General features: G+C 50.3%; 1 protein-coding gene across 1 annotated transcript in view; it reads left to right on the top strand.

Moving 5' to 3' along the window:
* The window catches only part of ARHGAP8 (Rho GTPase activating protein 8), a 52,947-nt gene extending 36,069 nt beyond the window's left edge, over positions 1–16,878 (top strand). Inside the window, 6 exon segments of the mRNA XM_058568164.1 lie at positions 7,947–8,020; positions 10,757–10,834; positions 11,589–11,717; positions 13,984–14,087; positions 16,463–16,650; positions 16,652–16,878. Of these exon segments, the coding sequence (XP_058424147.1) occupies positions 7,947–8,020; positions 10,757–10,834; positions 11,589–11,717; positions 13,984–14,087; positions 16,463–16,650; positions 16,652–16,763 (685 nt within the window). The 3' untranslated portion in view covers positions 16,764–16,878.
* Positions 16,879–26,696: the final 9,818 nt, after the last annotated feature.

Here is a 26,696-nt window from a genome sequence, read left to right as displayed (position 1 = left end):
GCAGTGGCCTTTCAAATCAGGTAAGAGGGGAAAAAGAGCTGCAAACGATAATACATGTGCACTGCCTTTTATATTTATCCATGGAGTTCCCTTTACCTGTGTTCCCTATTTCTTCTTGTAGAGGTGAGAGGGCGGGTAGGTGGGAGAAGGAAGAACTAGAAGGATCGTGGAATTTTCAGACTCTTGGGAGAAGTGGGTGTGTGTCTCCTCCCCACCTCTCCTCCTCTTTCCCCATTTGGAGGAAATGTGATCGATGGGGACAGATTCAGAGATGTTCCGTGGACTGTTTATTAGAGAGCAGGACCGTGTGGCCCTTTTAACTTCTGCTTCTTTCCAGCTGAGCCAGGGCCTGCTTTTGCAAGGAAAGAGATGATGGGTGTCTGGCTTTCTGTTCTCTTTCCCTGCATGCTCAGGATGCTCTTGTCTTGGTCTCCTGCAGCATGTGGCTGTCCAGGGAGCATAAGATGCTGGTATTTGGGAATGGCCCTGGGGTGAGGAGTGGGCTTTCCTTAGGCTCTGGTTCTAGGTCATGTGTGCCAGCCAGACTTGCCAGAGCCTCCTACCCCATTAGAGTTTTGGGGACTGGTCTGGCTGATGATACAAAACTGTTTCTTGCTCCTCATTCACCTCCCAAGGAGGGCCAGCTGTGCAGAGGTAGGATCACAGCATTCCCGGGCCTTATTGCCACTTCCCTGCGCCCCCACCTCACACCAAGCCCCCAACTCAAAATACAAGCCTGTGGTCTGCTCCAGGTACAGGGACCTGGGAGTCAGATTTTGATTTGAACTCTAAGCTGTGTGACTTTGGGTAAAACAATTTGTCTCTCTGAGTTTCGGTTTTGTCTTCTATAAAAATGGAGCACCATGATGAAGCCAACAGGCTTAGTAGCGTGCCCAGTGCACAGTGGGGCCCTAATACACGGGGGTTCCTGTGATGTTCACGCACACTGCCCAGTTCTGTCAGCGCCCAGGGCCTCCCGGCCGACTTGGTGGCTGAGACCTTCGCAGGTCAGTGATGTGAGCTGCAGCCATCCATCCCGCGTCAGAAATCGGGAGGGGACGTGAGATGGACGACCATCTCAGAGGGCCGAGGAAGCCTGGTGCCCAGCGAGGCAGGCCTGCTCCGCGCTGCCCATTGTCACTGCAGGGTCAGGTTGCCCTCTTGCTCCTCGTCCCTACTGTTTTTAACAAGCCACAGTTTCTCTTTGTCCGTGCATTCCTGCGTACAAAACCAGGGAAGAAACATGCTCTGAATTCCTCTAGGCGTGTGTCCCTAGGGGAGGGGCTACGAGCAAGAATTATGTGCTGAGAATCCTCAGTGCCCTCAGGGAGGTGGGCGGCTGGCCGAGAGCGCACTGCTGACCGGTGAATTGCACTATGCTGACCGGTGAATTGCACTCTGCCTCCGAGAGCTGCCTGCCTGGTGTGCACCTTGGAACTCTAGTTCAGTGTGTGGGTTTGACACAGTCCACACACCCTTGTGGAGACCTGGCCCTGATCCACACACGTGGAGACGCACGGGGAGGGAGGTGTTGTGATAGGATTCGCTGCCACCCTGGGCGTCCCCGCCCAGCCAGGAAGTGCACTGCCTCTTTTCTCCAGAGTCCCCTGGGGTAATTGTCATTCTCTGCACTGCCTCTGCCACTCCATTGAGCAAGCCTCTCTCCCAGCCAGCAAGTAGCGGATAGGGAGGGGAGGGGAAATCCAAACTGTGGGTTCTGCTCTACCGAGAGCAGTAATTTAATGCTAGGGCCCCGGTTCTGCGTTAGGCTGGGTGTCGGTGCTCCTTAAATGCACGGGCAGAGGCAGGCAGGCTAGGCTGGGAGCCCTGCGACTTCGGGCAAATCCCTCCCCTTCTGAGACCTCAGCTTCGCGCGCTCTCACAGGCCCCTTCCTGCTCCGGAAGTCTGCTTTTAAACAACAAAATGTCAGCTGACCTCTAGGCAGAGAGGTCTTTTATTAGCTCGTCGCGATCACAGCCCATCGGTGTCGGGTGTGTTCGGTAGGCCCCAGCTGGGCCCCATCCCCAGAATCAGGAACTAGCCTGGGCTTTGGAATCGGCAGACCCAGGCCCTCAGGCTGTGTGACTCTGGGCGTCAGCTCAGCATGCTGGACCTGTTTCTTCATCTGTGAAATGGGCCTCTGGCCTCTGGCCTGGCAAGTCGATCAGCCCCTGGCATTCCAATGATTTTAATTGTTAGGACCTTTGACTTACAGCTTAACAAAGCCATTCACATCCCTCATGGTTTATTTGCTGCTCGCTGGAGGGAGGTTGCCAGCATCTCTGCTTCCAGATGGGGAAACTGAGGCTGGAGAGGATAAGACTGGCTGAGGGTCACCCACCTCCTAAGGGCAGGGTCAGCACTTAAATGGGTCTGTGGCTGCTGGAGGAAGCAGGGAGGAGGGAGGAGCCTGCAGCTTCGGAGCGTCCTGGGAAAAGACCCATCCATCATATCCCTCCCTCCCCGGGGGCGCAGAGGAGATCACCTGGATGCTGCTTGGGCCCCAGGCCACCTCCTCCCTAACAGGGACACACAGGAAATTAAGTCGAGGCAGGGGCGGGGGGTCCGGCCCACATTCCTGTGGCAGCCTGGCCCAGCAAAGGCAGTGACGGTCCTCGGGCCATTTGCCAGCTGGATTGTTGTTCCACGTCCTGGACGCACAGCTTCAGCAAAAGAGAAAACAGCAAAAACCCAACTTCCCATCAAGATCAGGACAGGCAAAGGTCTATCATTGCTGTTGGTGAAGTTTTAATCATTGTTCACATGGACCAAACATTTGAGTCCTCTGTAAATCTTGGAATAAAAGGAAAAGCAGAATTAATATCACGGCCGCCTGATGAACGGCTGCAGAAAGAGCGTAGATTTAAATCAAGGCCGGCCTTGCCTCCAGCTCTGCCACCGCTGGGCTGCGGGACCTTGTGCTGGTCACCTGGCCTCTCCCAGCGTCCACCGCCAGTCTCTCATTTAGGCTAATAAAATTGCAATGTAAATTAAATAGATGATATACAAGAGCAGAGAGTCTAGGCTCAACTCGTGGGTCTGAGTCCTGGCTCTGTCCGTTCATGACCATGTCTTCTGGATATCTATGGTGCATCGCAAATTCCCCCAACACTTGGTAGCTTCAGACAATAACCATTTTATTACATCTCCTGATTTCAGTGGGCCTGGAATTTGAGTGGAGCTCAGCCGGGCAAGTTTGCTCTGTGGCGTTGGCAGAGGTCACTTGGTGGTGTCCAGCTGGAAGCCTGGCTGGTCAGGAGGGTCCGAGGCACTGCCTCATGTCCTGACACTCGGCAGGGATGGCTGGAAGGCCGTCAGAGGATGCAGTATGAATCTGCTCTTCCCATCAGCGGCCAGACATCTACGGTGACTCAGGTCGTATGTCAGACGCTGGATTTGAAGAGATAGAACCAGATACAGGTCGGGCCAGGCCCAGTGGCCTAGTGGTTAAGTTCAGCACACTCCACTTCGGCGGCCCAGGTTCGGTTCCCGGGCATGGACCTACACTACTTGTCTATCAGCGGCCATGCTGTGACAGCGGTTCACATACAAAATAGAGGAAGATTGGCAACAGATGTTAGCTCAGGGCAAATCTTCCTCAGCCAAAAAAAAAAAAAAAGAACCAGACACAGGTCTTGCATGAGCATCCTCAGTCATTTCCTTGGGATGAATTCCTAGAAATGAATTTACAGGATCAAAGAATGTGGCCATTTTTAAGGTTTTTGGCATGTTTTATGGAATCACCCTCCAGAAAGGTCATGCGCTTCATAGAGCCTGAAGCCAGGGGTCAAAGCCACACATCAGGCTGGCCCCTCTTGCCCTGGAACTCAGAGGCTCCAGGAAGGAAGCGGGCACCTCCTTCTCCCCAACAGACCCTCCCTCACCTCCTACAAGACACCCTCTCCTGTGCTCAGTGCCTTCCCCCTCAAGTCTTTAGCATATGTTTGAACTGTTTATATACAAGAGGAAATGAAAAGCACCACTGGAAAGTGTTAGACCAGAAAACTGTCAGAGCTCACCCAGGGCTGGGAATGGTAAGTGTTCCCCCAGCTAAAGTGGAAAGACTTTAATACTGAAGTCATTGGGTGGAGTCCCCAGAAGGGTGTCATCTTAGTAGTGGAGCTAAATTAGCCCTGGGCTAAAGACTGCTCGAGACCCTCCCTAACAAAATTAAAAGCAATCCTTGAAAAGATCTACCTGTTCCCAAATGACTTAAAGCAAGACAGAATAAAGTTCATTTCCATTCAAAGGAATACAAAAAAGTCCAGCAACCAACAATGTAAAATTCCCAAAGAAGAATTATAAGGCATGTGCAGAAGCAGGGAAAATGTTCCATAACCAGGATAAAAAACAATCAATAGAAACAAACCCAGTGTATTAGTCTAGGTTCTCTAGAGAAATAGAACCAATAGGATATTTACTGTAAGGAATTGGCTCAAGTGGTTATGGAGGCTGAGTCCCAGTATCTGCAGTTGGCAACTGTAGACCCAGGAGAGCTGATGGTGTAGATTCCAGTCTGAATCAGAGTCCAGAGGCAGGAGAAAATCGATGTCCCTGCTCAAAGACAGTTAGGCAGAGAGAGTGAATTCTCCCTTACTCAGCCTTTTATTCTATTCATGCATTCAACAGATTGGGTGAGGCCCACCCACATTAGGGAGAGCAGTCTGCTTTACTCAGATGTTAACTTCATCCCAAAATACCCTCATAGACACTCCCAGAATAATGTTTAACCAAATAGCTGGGCCCCCTGTGGCCCAGTCAAGGTGACATGTAAAAGTAACCATCACATCCAGAAATGACAAAGATCAAGGGATTAGCAGACAAGAATGTGAAAACAACTATTACAAATATGGTCCATATGTTCAAGAAGGTAGAAGAAAACATGAACATGAAGAAGAGATATTTTAAAAAGAATCCAAGTGGAACTTCTAGAGATGAACGATACAATTTGTAATATGAGAAATACACTGGATGGGATTAACAGAAGATCAGGCATTGCAGATAAAAGGTTAGTGAACTTGAAGACATAGCCGTAGAAATGATCCAAAATGAAACACAAAGAAGAAAAACCAACCTGTGGCATCATGTTAATATTACAGTCTAGTATATGTATAATTGGAGTCCAAGAAAGAAGACAAATATTGAAGAAAAAATGGCCAAGTTTTTAAAAATTTGATAAACACTGTAAACCCACAGGTCCAAGGAGCTCCATGAACCACAACATAAGGAACGTGAAGAAAACAACACCAAGGCACATCATAATCAAATTGCTTAAAACCTGTGACAAAGAGAAAATCTTAGAAATAGAGGGAAAAAAGACACTTTACATACAGAGGAGCCAGGAGAAGAGTGACAGCAGATTTCTCGTTGTAAAGATGCAAACTAGATGGCAATGGAGCAATATCTCTTTTAAATTTTCGAAGTTCTCATCTTTTTAAGGGAAAAAATTGTCAACCTAAAGTTATATACGCAGCAAAAATCTTTCAAAAATGAATGTAAGTAAAAACTTTTTCAGATAAACAAAAGCTGAGAGAATTTATTTCCAGCACACCTATGCTATAAGAAATGTTAAGGGAAGTTTGCCAGACAGAAGAAAAATAATGCCAAATGGAAATTTGGAATCCTCACAAAGAGTGAAGATTGCTGGAAGTGGTAAATATGTGAGAAAATAAATTTATTTTCTCACTTTAAGAATAGCTTTGAAAGTAAGTTGTTTAAAAACATAGTAACAAAGTAGTGTGGGGTATATAACATGTTGGAGGATTGTACAAGGTATGACATTAACAACACAAAGGATGGGGTTGGGGAGTGGAAGGTTCTTACACTGTAAGAAAAGTAGTATAGTGTAATTTGAAAGTAGACTGTACTACAATAAATGTGCATTGTAAAATTAAGGCCACCACAAATAAAGAGATACGACTGGTATATTAATGGGGGACATAATGGAATGCTCAATTAAAAAATTAAAAAATCCTCAATCAGCAAAATGAAGTCAAGAAAAGAGAGAAAAAGGAACAAAGAGTAAATATCAAGTTGGTGGATTTAAAACTAGCCATATTGATAATGTAGGGGAGGAAGAAATATTCCTCTACCCTCTATGTTCTTCTGGCTGGTCTAAGAATTAGATTGACATAAGACAGAATAACAGGAGAAAATCAAACAAAGTTTAGTAACATGCATACACGGGAGACACCCAGGAAAACTGAGTAACTTGCCAAAATGGCCGAAGCTACCACCTCAAATACCGTCTTCAGCTAAAGACAAAGGAGGGTGTTGGGGGTCCTGGTCTGGGACTTCAAATGGGAGGAAGGCAGTTCACATGGAGATGGAAAAGCAAATATTTGGTAAACAAATGTTTGCAAAGACAATGGGACATGGAGAGGACTTTGATCAAAGGGGCCTAGCCGGGTTCCTCCCTATCACACCTCGTTCATATCATACTGTAGTTACACACGGTGACAGCTCCTTCCTGGACACGCCTTCTGTCTTAAATTCTTTTAGGCAGTTGGGGGGAAGGTCAAAGTTTCTTCCTGAGTTTTATGCTCTTGAAAATAATCAAGCCAAAGAGACACGTTTTGGGGTAGCAAATTCTGCTCCCCTATAATAATTACATTAAATGTAAGTGGCATAAACATATTCCAATAAAAGAGATTCTCAGATTGGATTAAAAAAGGAAGATCTTACTGATGTTTAAAATATAAAAATTTACAAGACTGTTACGGTAAAAGTAAAAAGAGGTACTCTGTAGCCACCAGGCAGAAGACAGCTGGAGTGGCTTTATTAATGTCAGACAAAGTTGACTACAGAACAAGGAATAAGCCCAGTGACAAAGAGGGACATTTCATAAAGATAAAGAAAACATAATAGTCCTAAAAATTTATGGACTAGTAACAGAGCTTTAAAATACGTGCAGCAAAACCTGGTAAAACTGAGAAACAGACAAGCAATTCTAATAGGAGACTTCAGTACCCTTCTCTATATAATTGGTAGAACAAATAGACAGAAAATCAACAGTCTAGAAAACCTGAACAATGCAATCGACCAAATGAACCTAACTGACATTTAAAGAACATGCTGCCTAAGAACAGCAAAACCCATACTCTTCTCAGCTAGGACGTGGCAGAGCCAGATCCCAGCCGGGAGTGTCTGACCTCAGAGCTCTTTTCCCTCAATCCACACAGCGTCTCAACATGCTGCCCTGGGGCCAAGAGGATTCAGCAGAGGAGGAAAGGGAAAAGCAAACGTGTTAAGTGGGAGCCCTGTGGGGGCAGTGGAGTGACCACTGTGGGCGGCTCTGGCTTCAGATCCCGACTCTGCCAGCTGGGGTGGGGGGGTGTGCACAGTGTGTATGTGTGTGTGTCTGGGAGGGTCATTCTTTTATGTTTGTACATATGTTTTAAAGTTCCCTTATGTGAATTAGCACTGTATTAGATTAGCACAGTAGGAGACTAATTGTTAACAGCCTGTCCGAGGCAACATACTGGGTTTCCATCAAGCATGTTTTCTTATTGATCGGCATCCAGTCCAGGTCTCTGAGTTCTGCTCTCCTGGTCAAACCTTCTCACGCCTCTGGGTCCTCCCCTGTGTGTGTCCCTCTGTCTGGAATGCCCTTCTTTCTTTTGTCCTCTGCAGGCTCCTACTCATCCCTCAAAACCCAGCTCAGACATTGCCCCATGTGAAGCCCTCCCCAACCTCCAGGTCTCCCCTGTATCATGTGCGTCCCTCTGGGGGAGCCCTTAGGATGTACTATCATTTTTATTATTCCTCTCTCTCTTTTGGCCACTGGACCACCTGCTTCCTGAGGGCCGAGACTGCATCGCTCTCCCCCTGTCCAGCTCCTCAGTCCTGTGTATTCACAGGGGTGCAGAGAGGACCAGAGCCCTGTGCTCGCCATGATCGCCCATCACACGCAGGTGAAAACTGGCTTTCCTTTCTCTCCCCTCAGCCTCAAAGACAAAAATCAAGGTGAACTGATCCCCCCTGTGCTGAGGTCCACAGTGACACACCTGAGAGAGAAAGGTGAGTGAGGGCTGGCTCAGCCGGGGGATGTGACCGCTGCGAGTGTGAGGCCGTCTGGGGTCCCGAGCGCCCACAGGCCGGGGAACTGGAGGAGCTGGAACCCGTGCAGGGAGGGTGACCAGGACGGGACGGGGCTCAGGCACAGTGTCTCCAGCTGTGGGCTCTGGACCCGACTGTCTGGGTTTGAATCCTGGCTCCACTGTACTAGCTGTGTGGACTTGGGCCACTTACTTACTTTCTCTGAGCCTCTGTTTTCTCATCTCTCCAGTGGGTTAATAACAGTCCCTGATTCACGGGGTCGTTGTGGGGCCTAAAAGAGGTGATGCGTGTGTGTAAAGCCTTCAGACAGCTCTGGTCCATGGGAAGACCCCCATAAAAGGGCCTCTGACCTGATAGATAAGTTCGGTCCGCAGATGCCATTGCCTGGGGGGAGGGTGCACTCAGTGACTTGAGGGGGTGAGCCTGGGGCCAGAGCTCGGATCCAGGGAGAAGGCGTGTTGAGGCCGCTCTTACCCTTGTGGGAGGAAAGTCGTGCTGGGGCGGGGCAGGGGGGTAGGCTCTGCAGTGCAGAGCAGGGGGTGGGTGTGTTGGACAGGGAGTGGGAGCCACCCCTGCTGGGTCCCTGGTGGTCTGCTCCCCGTGTGCCCAGGAACTGCATGTTCTCATTATAAAAGTTTCTATGAGACAGCGCCCCTCCCACTGGAGGATCCGTGGTTGTCATTTCTCTCTACTTTGTCGTTTGTAGTACTTCCCATTCTGTTGCGTGTTTCGGGAACAGAGGAAAGACAGCGCATACAGACCAAAAGCCAGAAACTGTGGCGGGGGTCTCTCTTTTTCTAATGTATCAATTCCTTTATTTATTAAAAAATAAAACAAAACACAAAACAGCCCAGAGTAGGAACTCGGTATGTGTTTGTTGAATGAACACGAGAATTAAACATTCAGTCCTTGGACACCCACCTGTGTCCAGCCCTGGTCTAGGCACCGGGGTTGCCACTGTGACCGCGACACACCCGCAGGGGGCTCACAGTCAGGACTGGGAGATTCTCTCTGTTACGTTTCCCCCGTTAAGCTGTAGCTGTGACAACCACAGAATCGCACAGACAGGGACGAGCTGGCCATAGAGATCAGGGGAACCTGAGATCTGACAGCTGGGCGGGAGGGCACGGTATTAGTTTCCTATGGTGTGTAACAAAAAAAATCACTGCAAACTTAGCATGAATGTCTTATTTCCGCAGCTTCTGTAAGTCAGAAGTCCAGGCACAGGGGGGCTGGGTTCTCTGCTCAGAGTCTCCTGGGGCTAAATTCAAGGTGTTGGCTAGGCTGCATTCCCTTCTGGAGAATCTAGGGAAGAGTCCACTTCCGCACTCATTCAGATTGTCAACCAAATTCAGTTCTTTGCAGTTGTAGTTCTGAGATGCCTGTTGCTTGCCGGCTGTCAGCCAGGGGCCCCTTTCTGTTCCTAGAGGCTGCCTGCTTCCTTGCCATGGGGCCCTTCCCTGGAGAACTTCCTACATGTCGAATCCTTGCCCCCATGCTTTGAACCTCTGTTGCCAGGAAGAACATATTTCCTTTAAAAGCTTGCCTGACTGGGTCAGGCCCACCCAAGATAATCTCTGTATCTTAAGGTCCACTGCCTTGGACCTGAATTCCAGCTGCAAAGTCCCTTCACTGCACACCTAGATTAGCCTTTGATTGAATACCTGGGAGAAGGTGTGTGTACCCCAGGGTCCAGGAATCTGAGGGCCATCTCAGAATTCTGCCTCCTACAGTCACTCAGCCAAAAGAGAGGGACCAGGCCCCCAGGCAGAGGGACCGGCACATGCAGAGGCTGGAGGTAGGAAGGAGCATGGAGCCGGCAGGAGGCTGGAGGGATGGCAGTGGGGCAGGAGAGTGGATGGCCAGTAGCCAGACCACACGGGTCTGTGGTGAGTGTCCATGGGAAGCTGTCCTGTGGCTGATGAGACAGGGAAGGGCTCCACACAGGAGCCGATCAGATTTGGATAAACATGTTGCATAGCTCACTCAGCTCCAGAATGGAGGAGAGATTGGGGAGGGGCGGGGGGAGAACATGGGGTCTGGGGCCGGTGCTGTCCCAGAGAACTTGGACATATTCTGTATCTGCACTGTCTACAATGGTCGCCACCCGCCGCCCGTGGCAATAGCCCAATAGAGCACTTACTATGTGGCTCTGCGTTGGGTGACTAGATTTTTAAATTTTAATTAATTAAATTTAAATCGCCAGGTGCAGCTAGCAGCTATCGTATTGGACAGGTCAGCTCTAGAGGCTCGTGGGAAGAAAGGGAAGCAGCATGTTCGGAGGCCTTCTGGGTGCCGGGCACGCGCCGGGCATCATCCCATTCAGCCCTCGGAGGCAGGGGTTCTGCAGACGAGGCAGCTGAGCTCAGAGAGGCTAAGTGCCTTCTCCGAGGTCACACAGCTGGACGAGGCGGAGTTGGATGGCCCTGGCTCTGTCTGACTTTAGTGAGGGTCTCTTCCCGTCTCCTCTCCTGGGGCACAGAGGTGGGCAATCAGCTGGGGTTGGGAATGTGGCAAGTTTGACTTGAGAGGAATAAATACAGGTGGAGGTAGTGGACAGTGGAGGAAAACAAGCTAGGCTGGAGGGCATTCCCTGCCAGCCACAGGAGGGCGATATGTGGGCGGGGGAGTCACGGAACGTTCGGGAAACCCGATGTGCTAGGACCTGTGAGATGCCCGGAGGCTTTCTCCCCACAGGACTCCGCACTGAGGGTCTGTTCCGGAGGTCAGCCAGTGTCCAGACAGTCCGGGAGATCCAGCGGCTCTACAATCAAGGTGAGTCGGCCCCCCAGACCCCCACCCTGCGCCTCCCGGCTGGCCAGCCGCACAGCCCTCCGGGGCCTCAGACCCCTGATACCCGAGGCAGTGTGGATACCCCCCAACCCCCAAAATAGCCCAGGGCCAGGGGCAGCTGCCCAGGTGAGTCCTGTGCCCAGCTCCCGGGGGCAGGTGGCCGCACGAGGCCATTTTGCTGTAGGGTTTCTCCACTCTAACCAGGCAGACAGGTGGTTTGAAGCGTAGGGAGTGGTTTCGCGGCGTCTCCATTAGGCGGCTCCTGGACTGCCCGCGTGTAAACCTGCAGGTTAGGAGACGTGGCGGGCGGCAGAGCCGAGCCAGCCGACGACGTTAACGCAGCAGTTAGCTCGCTCACGTGGAGGTGTCCCCTCCACTCCCGTGCAGCCTCGTCATTCCCGCGGTCGTGCATTCACTCATCAAGCGAGACGGCCGGCCCTTCTCAGCCCTGTGTGCCGGGCCCTGACCTCCGGGCGCTCACTCCTAGGCAGGACCGAGCCACACGGCAGAGACATCAATGGCACGCCCCAGCCTCCGCCGGGTGCCCTGGAGAGGCGGAGGAGGGCGGTGACAGCACCCCCGTCTCCAAGAGGGGACAGAGTCCCGCCCCAGACATGCGGCCCCAGCCTAGGCTCTTCCTCTCAGGAGCCTTACAGCCGTTTTGCGTCAGAGCCCGTTGTGAAGCAGGAATCCTGAGCCCAGAGGCAGAGATCAGACGCCCAATGTTCTGGTCCAGGGAAGCCCGTGAACTTTGACGACTACGGGGACATCCACATCCCGGCTGCGATCCTGAAGACCTTCCTGCGGGAGCTGCCCCAGCCGCTGCTGACCTCCGAGGCCTATGAGCAGATTCTCGGGATCACCAGTACGTCCTGCTCCAGAGGTGGCCAAGGGGGCGGGGGCACCCGGCCTCCTCCTGTTTCCATTGGGCACTGCCGGCCAGGAGAGGGGGCTGACCCCATCTGGACCCCTGCTGAGGTCCTTGACCCCTGCTGGCCTCAGCCAGGCCACCACTGTCTGTCCATAAGAAGCACAAGTCACTTAGGGGTAAAGCTTAGTCCGTGGCCTTTTTGCATCAGCAAGTGGGGCTGCAGTGGGGCAGACACTGAGAATTTTTTTAAATGCTATTATGATGGAAACAACACAAGCACATAGTAAAAACACAATTGCACAGTACAAGAGGCTCGGTAATGAAATGGGAGGCCCCTGTCCACTCCTTCGGGCCCACGCCCACACCCACCCTGGCAGCAGTCTGTGTGGGGTTTGCTTCTCTTCCCAGGACTGCCCCTCACACATGCTTTCTGAGCCTTGGGGTTCTTTTAACACTACACTATCTTATTCTTTCCTCCTCATATGCACATCTACTCATTCTTTTTAATAGCTGCATAGCGTTCCACTGACTTTATTGTTTTACAGATAACCATTTAGGGCTATTTCCAATTTTGTTTTGCTCCCTGCTAATTTTAAGACTCGGCTAGTTCTCAAGTTCCCATTGTTGAAAACCGAGATGTCACCAGAGGCTAAGGATGCTGGTTGAATTGTGACTCAGGCATAGGGTTGCCAGATTTGGCAATAAAAAACACAAGACACCCAGTTAAATTTGAGTTTCAGATAAATAATGAATACTTTTTCAGTATGAGTATGTTCCAAATATTGCACGGGACATATCTATACTAAAAAGTATTTTCTGTTTGTCTGAAATTCAGATTTAACCTGTGTCATCTATTTTGTCTGGCAACCGTATTCAGGTGGGGTGTGTTTCTTCTTGAAGTGATGCAAAGGCTCTTGCAGGGAACACTCTGGAGGAAATGGGCTTTCTGGGTGGCCTGTGGTATCCAGGGAAAAAGGAAACTGCTGCTGGGACGACCGTCCAGTGTCTAGCGAGGAGGCTAAGAGCACTGGTCAGAGCTGAACAGATATGGATCCAAGCCTGGGCTTTACCTTGCATTAGCTGTGTGACCTTGGGCAAGTCACTTAACCTCTCTGAGCTCACTTCCCTCGTCTATATAAAATTGAGGCAGCTTTAAGGATTAAATATGCATAAAATGCTTGGCATGGTTCCTGGCACACAGTAAGTGCTCTGTACATTTGTGACAGTCAGCGAGCTGGCCCTCCAGCTCGCCAGGGAGTATTCTTTCTTGAAGGGACCGTAGTGAGAGCCGGAGGGGACCTCACACCAGGATGCACTCTGGGACCATAGTTCTTAGCAAGATGAGGTCGAGGCTGGAGAGCTAAGATCCTGGGCAGCAAGACGGTGGACTCCAAGCACATTGGTTCCGTGGAAATACTGATTTCACAGGAACTCCTTGTCCATTCAAATTGCCCACCAACAGCTTGAGTTCGTGGAAGAATGGCTTCTATTAAAAAGCCAACGAGAACGTTCACAGGAGGGGATTTTGTGTCTCTCGTCAGTGGTCGTATTGGTAAAGAGCACAGTGTTCGTGGTAACCCCGCTCGAGGCTGGGCGGTGGGGCGGGGGGTCAGCGTGTTGGGGTACTGGGGTGTGAGTGTGTGTGAGTGTGTGCATGCGCTTCTGTGGTGGGAGCTTGGTGAATGCTCGTTGACTGGTGAGTTTGACTTGAAGTGTATGGCGCTCAGTGGAGGATGTAGTTAAGAGGGACCTGGGGGTGGGCGTCTCAGAGTCTGGGACAGCAAATCCAGGCCCTGGTGGATGTGGGGACCTGCGCTGCTGGGAATCCTAAACAGGTCACGCGAGTCCAGAGCAGGGCCGGCTAAGCGTGGGCCAGACTCAACTCTGTCATCGTGATGCAAAAGCGACCGTAGACTGTGTAAGTGAATGGGGATGGCTCTGGGCCAATAAAGCTTTGTTGGCAAAAATACGCCCTTTGGCCCTCGGGCTGCGGGTTGCCGACCCCTGGCCTAGACCAGTCCCATTTATAAAGAGATCTGGCTTTACAGGCCTTCTGGGAGGTAGTAGTTACGGTGGGTGCTCGTTGTGCAGAAGGGACCAGAGCTCAGAGAAGAGAGGGGTTTGTGAGAGCAGCCACATGACCAGGGAGTGAGTGGGGCTCCAGGCTCGACCGTGGGGCTGTCGTCTTCCCTGCGCTCGTGCCCTCCTCTCGGGAGGGACCCAGGAGGGAGCCGGCTCAGGAAGGACTGGGCCATTGCAGGTGTGGAGAGCAGCCTGCGGGTGACCTACTGCCGCCAGATCCTGCAGAGCCTTCCGGAACACAACTACGCCGTCCTCAGCTATCTCATGGGCTTCCTGCACGAGGTGAGTGGGCAGAGCAGGGCTGCTGAGGGGAGGCCGGTCTCCGTGCTTGGCCCGAGGCCTCGCCCTCCACGTCCATGTCCGCACAGACCAGAGTCTGGGTCACACCCTCCCTCTGCCTTGGAACGCCACTCCCCGGTCCTGCGCCCAAGGCCTGGCTGGGCAACAGCTCTGCTGAGAAACCCTCCCCACTGCCAGGCAGGGTCAACCGTGCCCGCCCCTGCCCCTCCTGCACCGAGGGGCTGCCCTCCGTTAGTGCCCACGACCTTCTCTGTCGGGATCCTCTGCTCCCACGGCATCTGCTGCACTGGCTGTGTCCCGGGCCAGGGTCTTGAGCCTGACACACAGTAGGCGCTCACTGCCTGTCTGTGGACTGAGCAGGCCATTCCTGTGAAGGGAACACATCACCAGGCCCATGACTGTCGTAACAGACTGCCGTAACAGACTACCACAAACTGGTCACTTAAAACAGTAGAGGGCCAGCCCCGTGGCTTAGTGGTTAAGTGCGTGCACTCCGCTGCTGGCTGCCCGGGTTCGGATCCCGGGCGCGCACCGATGCGCCGCTTGTCAGGCCATGCTGTGGCGGTGTCCCATATAAAGTGGAGGAAGATGGGCATGGATGTTAGCCCAGGGCCAGTCTTCCTCAGGAAAAAGAGGAGGATTGACAAGGGATGTGAGCTGAGGGCTGATCTTCCTCTCTCACACACACACACACACACACACACACACACACTAAATAAATTTTAAAAAAAAGAGTAGAAATTCATTCTCTCACAGTCCTGGAGGCCGGAAGTCCAGAGTCCAGGTGTCACAGGGCTGTGCTCCCTCTGAGGCTCTAGGGGAGGACGCTTCCTGCCTCTTCTGGCGCCTGGTGGCTCCAGGGGCTCCTGGGCTTAGGGCTGTGTTACTCGTGCCTCCGTCTCCACAGGGCCTCCCACTTGTGCGTCTGTGTCTCACATCCCTCTCCTCTCTCTCATAGGCACACTTGTCATGGGATTTAGGGTCCACCCCAATCCAGCAGATCTCATCTTGAGATCCTGAACTGCATTACATCTGCAAAGACCCTTTTTCCAAGTGAGGTCACGTCCACAGGTTCCTGGTGGACTTATCTATTGTGGGGCCGCCGTTCGTCCCTCCTCCAGGGCGAGAAGACGGGCAGTGAGAGAAACACCTCTCACGGCTCTGGCTCCCGGCTTAGCGCCCCTCCTGGGGAGGGAGCAGCAGCCGGGAGGTCAACGGGGCAACAGGGTCAGCAAATCCAAGTGGCCGCCCCGCCCCCAGACCCCCGGTCCTCCCTCGTGTAACTGTTTCGGGATCGCCTCACCTCTGCGGGCCAACTCTGTCACGCTCCCTCTCTGTCACCCGATTTAATTTCTCAGAGGCCAAAACTACAAGTCACCCTGCTAATGCTCCTCTCATTCCTACCTCTTTTCATTAGCTGGAGACGGGCTTGTGTCTCGGCCTCTGCGGCACTGACCTTACCACGTCCGGTGGGGCTGGCCGCTGCCTGGTGTTGGCCCCGCAGCGCTCGGGGCCTCAGCGGGCTCGCCTGGCCAGTGCACACCGTGGGGGCTTGGGGGTCAGCCGTGGGGTAACCAGGAAGGGCCTGCTGTCTCACTGAGACAGGGCTTGGGCGTGTCCGGTCATCCTCACCAGATCTACTCGGGGGGGGGTCACCCAACCGTGCCCCCCTCTCCAGTTCCCTGCTCTCTTGACGTGGTCCTGTTTCTGATTCTCGGAGGTCCCTGGGACCCAGGAGGTGAGGAGAAGAGACCAGGCCTTGCGCTCAGATGGGCCCACATGACCCAGCTGGCCACTGACTGGCCACACGACCTTGGGCAAGTCTCTTGCACCTTCTGGGCCTCAGTTTCCTCATCTGTAAAATGGGGGTGATGAATCCTTCTTCCTGGGGTGCTGTAAGTGTTGGCCGAGGCGGACGGGGAGCCCCTTTGGGGAGGCAAGCTCTTTACACCCTCTGGTCAGTCCTCTGACGACCCCCGCGTGCCGGCTGGTCTTGACTATCCTGACTCACTGGCCAGAGTGCGGGGGTCAGAGAGCTCATCCGGCTAGGAGGGGACAGCACTAAGCCCATGGCTGGGTGACGCCAAAGGCCGTGCTCGTGCCTGCTGTGCTGGAGACCCCCTGGAGGGGACCTCCCGAGTCCCCTGGAGTGGGAGAGGAGACTCTGGGGTGTTGAGATCACAGAAGGTCAGAACCGTCAAGGCTGATCCCTTCCTTTTACAGATGGGGAAACTGAGACCCAGAGCAGGGAGGTGGCTGCACAAGGTCACAGCCCTGGCCGGTGGCTCCCAGCCCCGTGCTCTTCCCGCTGACAGAACCCACGGGTCACTCCCCTGGTCTCGTGTGTCCTCCTCCAGGTGTCCCGGGAGAGCATTTTCAACAAAATGAACAGCTCCAACCTGGCCTGCGTCTTCGGGCTGACTTTGACCTGGCCGTCCCAGGGGGCGTCCTCCTTCAGTGCCCTCGTGCCCCTGAACCTGTTCACCGAGCTGCTGATCGAGTACTACGGAAAGGTCTTCAGCCCCCAGGAGGCGCGTGGGGTGCCCGGCACCGGCTCCACGGAGGCCGGCGAGCAGGGCGGCCCCTTCGCCAGAGGATGCACTGGGGACGGACACGCCGCAGGCCCCATCCCGCCCGCGGTGCCTCCGCGTCCCGTGACAGAGGCCAGGAGACCCCTCTAGTGCTGGACGTGCCATATGAAGTCTATCCATCTGTGCACTCGTTCTGTGTTTTGTAAACTTGCCATTAAACGAACTTCTCGTGAACTTTCTGGTGAAAATTCCGAGGCTCTGGTTCTTTGGCCCTTGAGCTGTGGGCTGAGATAAGATAATGGACCTGTTAGGTTCATAACCAGCGTGGCTTACCTGACAACGGGGATTTATGGGCTCGGGCCTTGTACCCGGCATCTGCGGCTGTAACGCTGTGTGACAGACCAGTAACTTAAAACAACAGCTATTTGTTACTGCCCACAGGTCCGTGGGTCGGCTGGGCTGTCCTGGTCTTGTCTGGGCTTGCTCACATATCTGGGCCAGCTGAAGGTCTGCTGGGGAGACTGGGCTCTCCACAGGGTCCCATTTCCCTCTAGGAGGCCAAATGGCCAGGTCCCCACGACAGAGGTGGAGGTCCAGCACAGGTGCACACAGTCGTGTGTGCTGGCACGCTGTAGGCCAGAGCGAGGCCCATGGCCAAGGCCCGGGTCCCAGTGGGAGGGCTCTGCAAAGTCACTTGGCAAAGGTTGTGACTGTGGGGCGGGTGGAGAACTGGGGCCATAAAGCAAGCAGCCTGCCCCAGGGCTCCAGGACGTGTGTGGCCCTGTGGTCTCAGGCAGGCCGACCCTCAGTGTTGCAAGGTGGGCCCCGTGTTTCCAGCTCCAAATACAGTGAGGAAGGTGAGAAGCCGTGGTTCCACGTTCCCAGCCGAAAGCCCCCAGATGCGCCCTGATTGGCCAAGCTTAGGTTGCATGCCCACCCTGGACCAATCTCTGGCCAGGACAAGCACTGATTGGCTTGGGTGAGTCATGTGCCCCCAGGGCTGAGTGAAGCCCCACCCAGACCTGGCAGCGTGGGAGGGGTGGTGACCCCGGTGTGTTGGTTTGCTGGGGCTGCATAACATACCAGACTGGGGGCTGAAACAACAGACATTTACTTCTCACAATTCTGGAGGCTGGAAGTCCGAGATCAGGGAGCCAGCGCTGGTGGGTTCTGGGGAGACCACTCTTCCTGGCCTGCAGACAGCCAGCTTCTTGTTCTGTCCTCACATGGTGGAGGGGGCGGAGGAGGGTGCTCTTTGGTGTCTCTTATAAGGCCACAAACTCTATGGGATCAGGGCCCCACCCTTATGACCTCATTTAACCTTAATTAGCTCCTTAGAGGCCCCATCTCCAAGTACAGCCACACGGGGGTTTAGGGCTTCAGCATATGGATTTGGGGGGACACGAGCGTTTAGTCTGTAACACCACACTAATAACACCCTAATAATGAGCCTCATGCCACCGTCCACAGAGGGTTCGCCATGTGTCGGATGCTGCGCCAAGCCCCCCAAGCCTTGCTGCGGGGAGGAGGGGAGGGTTGCCAGGGAGCAAAGGGTGTGTCTGCTGCGGGCACCCTGTCGGCATCTCCGTGCCTGGGATGCGGTGTTGACCCCAACTGGGCAGTGACCCCGGGTGCCTGTGAGGACCCTTGGGCTCGCCAGGGCCCTGCTCTGGAACTTGGAGAGTGTGGGCCCGTTGCTCGTCTCCTCCCTCCTTTTTCTCACCTGCTCGTTGTTAATTCTGCTCCCTGACCTGCTGGGGTGCAGTCTTCCACCCTGTCTTTAAGGGAGGTGACGTGTGACCGTGGAGCCATCTCCCAGCACCTGTCAGGGAACGGATGACACCATTCACCAAGGACCAGTCAGACCTGAGAGCAGGAGTGTTGTGCATCTCTCGTTGAGCCATCCTCTGACGTGGATTCCATCCTGCGTCCAGGTCATGACACAGCGTCCCTCAGTCCTGGCCGTTCCGTTGGTAAGGATGTCGATCCTATTAAAGTTTCTGGAGCAGAGGAGCGGGAGGGGGTCAGGGGTGCTGAGGTGGGAGTTCCCGCTGCTGGCTGAAGCCTTGGAGGAGGATGGCTCTGCCTCATCAGGGCGGACGTGGTCGGGGGCCGAGCTGCGTCCCTCCTGCGGGGTCAGGGGACGATGAACACGGGCGATGCAGGGCCACAGGCAGGCGAGGAGACAGCTGCCACCCTCCACTGGGCCCTGCAGTGTGCCAGGATGGTGCAGAACGACCTGCCCCCCATTTCCAGCCTCATGGCTGCCCCGCCGGGCAGGCATTCTCCGTTGGGGCTTGAGGGGGCTTAAATAACACCCCTCTTCCCCACTGGAGCTCAGAATATCGAGAGAGACTAACTCAGGACCCCGCACGTGGAGGCCAAAATGTCCACTTGGAGCTGACCGTGGACCTGCTCAGATCTGCGGCCAAGGACATTTGCTAACTGGTCATCCTGACTTAGAGACACTCACCAACCAGTCGCTGATCCCTAGCAAGGTGGGGGCTGGAATTTGCATGTCCTGCAGGCAGCTGGCTCCTGAGGAGGACGGACTCAGCTGAGCATGCTCAGCTCCCTCTCCCAGACGCGCCAATCAGAATGTTCCCTCATCTTCCAAGGGACGGGGAGACAGGGTAGGGAGAGGGGCCAGAGTATTCATCCTTCCTGATGACGTTTCTCCCCTGGAGCAGGTGGGCTCCTGGGTCTTCTCTGATGTTCTCATTCCTGGTTTATACATGCCTACCTGCGGGCTGGCCTGGTGGCATAGTGGTTAAGTTTCCGTGCTCCGCTTTGGCGGCCCAGGGTTCGAGAGTTCGGATCCTGGGCATGGACCTACACACCGCTCATCCAGCTGTGCTGTGACGGCGTCCCACATACAAAGTAGAGGAAGATGGGCACAGATGTGAGCTCAGCGACAATTTTCCTCACCCCCCCCCAAAAAAACACCCCATAAATGCCCACCTGGAGGCCCAGAGAAGTAAAGGAACTTGTCAAAGTCACACAGCTAGTAAGCAGCAGAGCTGGGATTCAGACCTGAGCAGCCCTGTGCTCTTTCACCTTCATGAAGCTGTGGAAGCCATCCGGGCCTCGGTCTTCCCATCTGGACAATGGGGAGATTCACGCTGGGTGCTCCCCCCCAGCTCTGAGAACACCGGCTCAGAAACCACGAGGCCTGAGCTAGAATCGGCTCTACTGCACGTTGAGCATGGTTAACCTCCACGCGCCTATTCCTGTCTGAACAGAGTTGAACAACCCAGTGTGGACGTCATTTATCTGCCACCACATTGGGACATTTCCTGCTTGTACTGGAACCATCTAGATCTTTGAGTTTAGTGCAGGTTTTGGTCCCCCAGATGGCCATCCACGCTCCTCGACCCTGTCGGGCCCACCGACACCTCTTCGGCAGCTGCAATTGCCCGAAGCAGAGGGCATCGGTTCGCTCACAGACTGCTGGACCCCGGGCAGCCTTCTGCCGGGATGGCCTTCGAGAGGCTCCAGCCCCTGCTCACTCCATGCCAGCCTTGCTGAGCTGGACGGCCACGGCCTGTGCCCTCACTGCCCCAGGGCTCCAGCCCCCAGCCCTGGGCATTGCAGGGGGCCATCAGGGCCTGCTGGTCTGAGCGGACTCTTCTGGACTGTTTGCCTGTCTCCTCCCAGCTCTTCCTGCCTCACAGTCTCTTTCCCAGTCTCTCTGCATCTCCCTCTCTCTCCAGGACTTGTTTTTCTCCCCCATCCATCACGATCCCTCCGTATCTGTCTCTTCTGTTCCTTCCAGCTCTCTCATAGTTAACCTGGGCCAGAATGAGTCCTGATTATTGCTTCTTTTCTTTTCTGCTACAAAGCCTTTTTCTTTTCTTTCTCGCTTCTTTTTTTAAAAACACAACCCTCCAGCTCTGACCAACCACAGCAGGCACAGGGAGCCCAGACCAGGCCCGAGCGGGGCTCAGTTTGGAGCCTGAGGCAAACCTGCCACCTGTCCCGTGGCCATGGCCTCTGAAAAAGCCGCCTGGCGTCCCGGGCAGGTGCTTGGGACGGTGTCTCGTACTCATACAATTCAGAACAACCCTAGAACAGCCCCGGAGTTCTGTTGCCAAGAAAAAAAAAATCTGAAATAGAAATGATGGCTCTCTTAAGAGCACACCACTGTGAACACCAGAATTAACAATGACATTAAATCAAATCTCATGCATTATGCAGAAAGGTTTACAGTGCGAGCATGTTTGTGAAATATATGTTTCAAATTTTCTGACTCTGAGAGGTGGCCCCAAGCCATTCTCCTGTGGGCCTTTGGTAACAGACTCCCTTTCACAATCGGTGATGGTGGAATCCCGGCTTAGCTCGGCGAGACCTCGTCACTCTTCCCTTGTATCAAAGCACAATTTCTCGCTCATTTCCACAGCAAAAGAAGGCGATTACAGTAATGACGTGTTGGAAGCACATGCGGCACATTTCAGCTTAAAACAATGAAACGTGATGCAGAAATGAGCACTCCAGGGCGTCTCTATTGACAGGACGTGCGGAATAAACTGTCCAGACATTCACTTTTGCAGGAATGACAGATTTTAAGTGACTCCGGAGATTCGACAGGCTGCCCAGAACTTGCAGCTGACGTCCACAGTGAATTACGGAGTCCTGTTCAGAACACAAAAGTCTGAAGCAAAGCAAGTGGTCAGTCTACCCTAAGAGAGCTATCACTGGGGGAGCAAGGGCTGGGCACCCCACTTCTGGTCCTGGCTCAGATTCACAGCTCTGTGACCCTAGGTGAGCCATTTCGCCCAGCGGGGGGAGTTCAGAGTCAGAAGGCTCAGCTTGGGTTTCTGTCCTCCACGGTGGCTGTGTGACCAGGTTAAGTTTTTCAAGCTTTTCTCATTTGTGTAATGTTACGGAAAGGCAGTGTCCACTCTGCAATTCCACGTGCTGTGTGCTAGGCACAGCCAGGCACAATTGCAGAGATGAGCAGGGTACACAAGTGTTTTTAGAGCTACAGCAGTATGTGCAGGACACAGGCGGATGCGGGAGGCAGACAGGAGGCAGAGGAGAGAGTCGTGGGTACCTCCCAGTTTTCTGGCTTAAGGTATGTGGGCGACTGAGGGTGGTGCCTTCCCTGAGATGGAGGGGAGGGAGAGGAAGAGCGAGTTCTGCTGATGGTTTGATAACAAAAGGCGTTACTGTTTTGTTATAGGAACAATAACTGCTCGTGGAAAAAAAATTCAATGACTGAAAATATCACTTAAAATATAACTGTCCATTTTTAAAAGTATTTTGTGAAAGCATTTTTGTGGGAATTGCTATGTTTTTCTTAATGGTTTCTCTCTTGAGTTTTCTGCCTTTTCTACCCCCGCCTGACACACTCTCCTTAGAAATTATATGGTGCTTTCCACAAAGTTTCTGGGTACTTTGTTAAATATGGCACGTGTTTACAATTGGGAACTTAAAATAATGCATACACTGGGTGATTAAGGGAACTGTGGGTTTATTTTCAAAGGGAAAAAAAGAAAGTGAAAATCGCTTGAAATTTTACCACCCGTAGAAAACCACTTTTGAGGAATGGACGCTTTCGTATGATGCCGGTAGAGATGTCAATTGGTACCATCACTTTGGAGAGCAATTTAGCCAGCTGGTAAACTTAAAGCTGACCCAGCAATTGTATGTCCAGGAGAATAACCAAAAAGGTAGATACGAGAGCATTACTGTGGTGGTGGTGTCAGAGCAAATGATTAGATGCAGACTGCATGGCCATCAGTAGAAGAAATGGCAGATAAATTGGAGTTACATCCATATGATCGAATAGTGTCCTGCGGTTAAAATGAATAAACTGGATCTGTATGTTTCAACATGGATAGATCTCAAAATATTACATCAAGAGGGAAAAAAGTTGCAGAATGATATTGTTTCACTACTTTAAAAAAGTTTTTGGAAGTTTTTCAAAGTTTTTTAAAACTCCCCAATCCTATATGCACTGTTCATGAATTGAGCAGTATTATACTTTTTGAACAATATATGTAGAAAAAATTTTAAGTGAATACAAAGGAGACATGCCAAATTCCTCATAAAGGAGAGGAACAAAAAGCTCTTGAACTACTTCTGTAATGTTTTATATCTGTAAAAGATATATTTCAGTGTTCTTCTTCTGGTATGGCTGAATAACTCCCACAGGACTGGTTCTTTCCATGGACAACATCTATGAGCTCTGGACAAAAAGCAAAAGAGCAAAAATAAACACAAACTTCAGCAATGACTTGAAGGCCCTGGAGAATGAACGAGGACAGATTCTGGAGGGAAGGCCACACTCGGAAAGCGAGCGCACGGCACAGGATGAGCTTCCACTATGTGGCTTTTAACCTGAGCCAGGCCAAAGTGGACACTTCTGTTAGAGTGGCTGTATCTCCAATAGAAAGTCACAGTCTTTTTGGCTTAAAGAACAGAGGACAGAGTTTGGGACAACCACAGTCACTAGAAAGTGGGAATTCCAGGGAATTCCAGACAGGAGAAAGCCAGAGAGGGAGAGCCTAAATTCTGTGCATAAACTCTGCCCCAAATTCTACCTGATCCCTGAGCCACATGTGTAGGACAGACACCAGCTATGGATAAAAGAAGCAAACTGAAGTTTGAGCTACCCCTGGACAGAGTTTGCAACTTGAGTCCATCCATGTGAAATGCCTGCTAAAGAAAAAAAAAAACAAAACCAACACTCTTCAGAGGAATATAACAGAACCCAAGATCTCTACAACATAATATTCACAATGCTCAGGATGCAATTAAAAATTATTCATCCTATGAAGAACCAGGAAAATGTAACCCACTCTGAAACAATCAATAGAGACCAACCTTAAAATGATGCAAATGTTGGAAATAGCAGTCGAGGATGTTAAAGTAGCTATTATAGGTGTCCTCAAATATGTAAAGAAAAATATGCTTATGATAAATGGTGATAGAAAACCTAAGTAAAAAATAAAAACAGAAATCATAAAAAAACAAAGAGGAATTCTACAAAAGCAAAATACAATATCTTAAATCACAAAAAAGAAAAAAACTGGTTGTGTTTAATAAGAGACTGGAGATGACAGGAGTCAGTGACCTTGAAGCTAGACTAATAGAAATCACGCAATCTGAAGAACACACAGTACAAGGATTGAAAAAGTATGACCAGAGCCTCAGGGACCTGTGGGGCAATATTAAAATATCTTACTACACGTAACTAGAGCTTCAGCAGCAAAGGAGAGAGAGAACAGGGCACAAAAAATATTTGAAAATTAACGGCCAAAATATCCCCAATTTGGTAAAAGACATAAATTTTCAGATTCAACAGTCTCAGCAAACCCCGAGTTGGATAAAATACAAAGAAAACTACACCTAGGCACACTATACTGAAAATTCTGAAAACCAAAGGAAAGAGAAAATCTTGAAAGCATCCAGAGAAAAGTGAAACATTGCATACAGAAGACCAACAATTGAAATCCACTGATTTATCCTCAGAAACTATGAAGGCCAAAAAGACAGTGGAACAGTATCTTGTTCCAATACAATAAAGAGCCCAAGGAGGGGAAAGTGTCAAAACAGAATTCTGTATCAACCAGAAATACTCGTCAGGAATGAATGTTGGGCTGGCCCAGTGGTGTAGTGGTTACATTTGTGTGCTCTGCTTTGGCGGCCCAGGGTTCGCAGGTTCAGATCCCAGCATGGACCTACACAGCGCTCATCAAGCTGTGCTGTGGCAGGCGTCCCACGTACAAAATAGAGGAAGATTGGCACAGATGTTAGCTCAGGGACAATCTTCCTCAAGCACAAAGAGGAAGATTGGCACAGATGTTAGCTCAGGGACAATCTTCCTCAAGCACAAAGAGGAAGATTGGCAACAGATGTTAGCTTGGGGCCAATCTTCCTAACCAAAAAAAAAAAAAAAAAAAGAATGAATGTTAAATAAAAACATTTTTTTTAGATAAAAGAAAACTAAGGAATTTTTTCACCAGCAAACCTGCACTATGAAAAAATGCCAAAGGAATTTCTTCAAGGTGATGGGAAATGACAACAGGTTGAAACCTAGATATTTAGGAAGTAATGGAGAACATTGGAAATGGTAAATATCTGGGTTATAAAGGAGTACTTTTTCTTCTTCTTAAAGAAATAAGCAGGGCTATTTAAAGCAAAAATTATAATATTGTCTTATGGGGTTTATAATATAGGTAGATATAATGCATATGACAATAGCATTAAGTACAACATAAGGGGACTTATCTGGTTTCCAAGTTTCTACCTGTTACATGAAGCGGTGCGACAGTTATCCTAAGTAAACCAAAACAGTAAGGATGTGTGTTATGGTCCCTAGGACAACTACTAAAAAATAATGCAAACAGATATAGTTTAAAAAATAGATAAAGTAAAAGCGAATTCTGAAAAATATTCAAAAAAAATCCAAAATAAGGCAAGAAAGGATAAACAGGAGAACAAAAAAACAGAGGGAACAAATAGGAAAAAAATAATAAAGTGGTAAATCTAAATCCAACCATGTCAATTATTATCTCTAATGTTAATTACTAAAACCTACAGTTAAGAGGCAGATAGTGTCAAAATGGATATAAAAGCAAGACATAACTACATGCACTTTAAATGTAAAGATAGCTTGAAGGTAAATGGATGCAAAAGTGTACACCATTTTTGTGGTATACCATTTTGCTCATACAGTGAGCATCAAAAGTCCAGGGTGTCTACATTAATAATACATAAAATAGACTTTAAGACAAGGAGTATTACCAGACATAGATGGCCTTTTTTTTTTTTAAAGTATTTTTTTTCTTTTTTTTTTTTAATTTTATTTATTTATTTATTTTCCCCCCAAAGCCCCAGTAGATAGTTGTATGTCATAGGTGCACATCCTTCTAGTTGCTGTATGTGGGACGCGGCCTCAGCGTGGCCAGAGAAGCGGTGCGCCGGTGTGCGCCCGGGATCCGAACCCAGGCTGCCAGCAGCGGAGCGCACGCACTTAACTGCTAAGCCATGGGGCCGGCCCAGATGGCCTTTTTATAATGATAAAATGGTCAGTTTATTTAGAAGACGTAACTGTCATAAATGTGAATGCATCCCATAATAGAACTTTAAATACACGAAGAAAAAAGCTGTGACAGATTTAAGGGACAAACGGACATTCCCATGATCATAGTTGGAAGCTTTAGCACCCCATATCAGCAACTGAAAGATCAACCAGACAAAAAGTTGGTAAAGTCATAGATAATCTAAATAACACTACCAACCACCTGACCTAATGGATATTTATAGAGCACTACACCCAACAACAGAAGAATACATAATCTTTTCAAGTGCACATGACACAACCACCAATATAGACTAGATTCTGGGACATAAAAGAAGTCCCATTAAATTTAAAAGAATTAAAATCATGTGAAAACTACAGTGGAATCAAATTAGAAATAAAAATCATATCTAGGAAAAACCTAAATATATGAACATGTTTTTAAAAAAAGAAAGAAAAAGGAGCCACCCTACTAAATAATCCATGTGTCAAAGAAGAAATCATAATGGAAGGGAGAAAACAATTTGAACGGAACACTAATGCAAAATATCAACATTTGCGACACAGAGTTAAAGCAGTTCCTGCAGAGAAATCTAAATACTTATATTAGAAATAAATAAAATTAGAAAAGAACAGTCTAAAATCAATGACTGATGTTCTACCTTAAGAAACTATAGAGATATGTGACTCCACCATCTGGCCACAGCTGATTGTCCAGGGTTGAGCTCCTCACTCTACTGGACCAATCTGATATATATAGATGATATAGATGATAGATATAGATATAGATATAGATCAAAGTAAACCCAAATCAGTAGAAGGAAGGAAATAATAAAGAACAGAAATAAACAATAACAAAAAACAGACAACAATAGAGAATTAACAAAGCCAAAAGTTAGTTCTTTGAAAAGATAAATAAAATTCATGAACCCCTTGCTAAACGTATTAAAATAAAAGGAACCACACATCAAGAATGAAAAAGCAATGATCATTTTAGAGTCCTAAGATAATAAAATGATAATTTAAAGTACT

This window comes from Diceros bicornis, chromosome 25 (genome assembly GCF_020826845.1).
Source record: "Diceros bicornis minor isolate mBicDic1 chromosome 25, mDicBic1.mat.cur, whole genome shotgun sequence".
Classification (NCBI taxonomy): domain Eukaryota; kingdom Metazoa; phylum Chordata; class Mammalia; order Perissodactyla; family Rhinocerotidae; genus Diceros; species Diceros bicornis.
The sequence above is the reverse complement of the archived record's forward strand: the minus strand, read 5'-3'. Positions and strand labels throughout refer to the sequence as shown.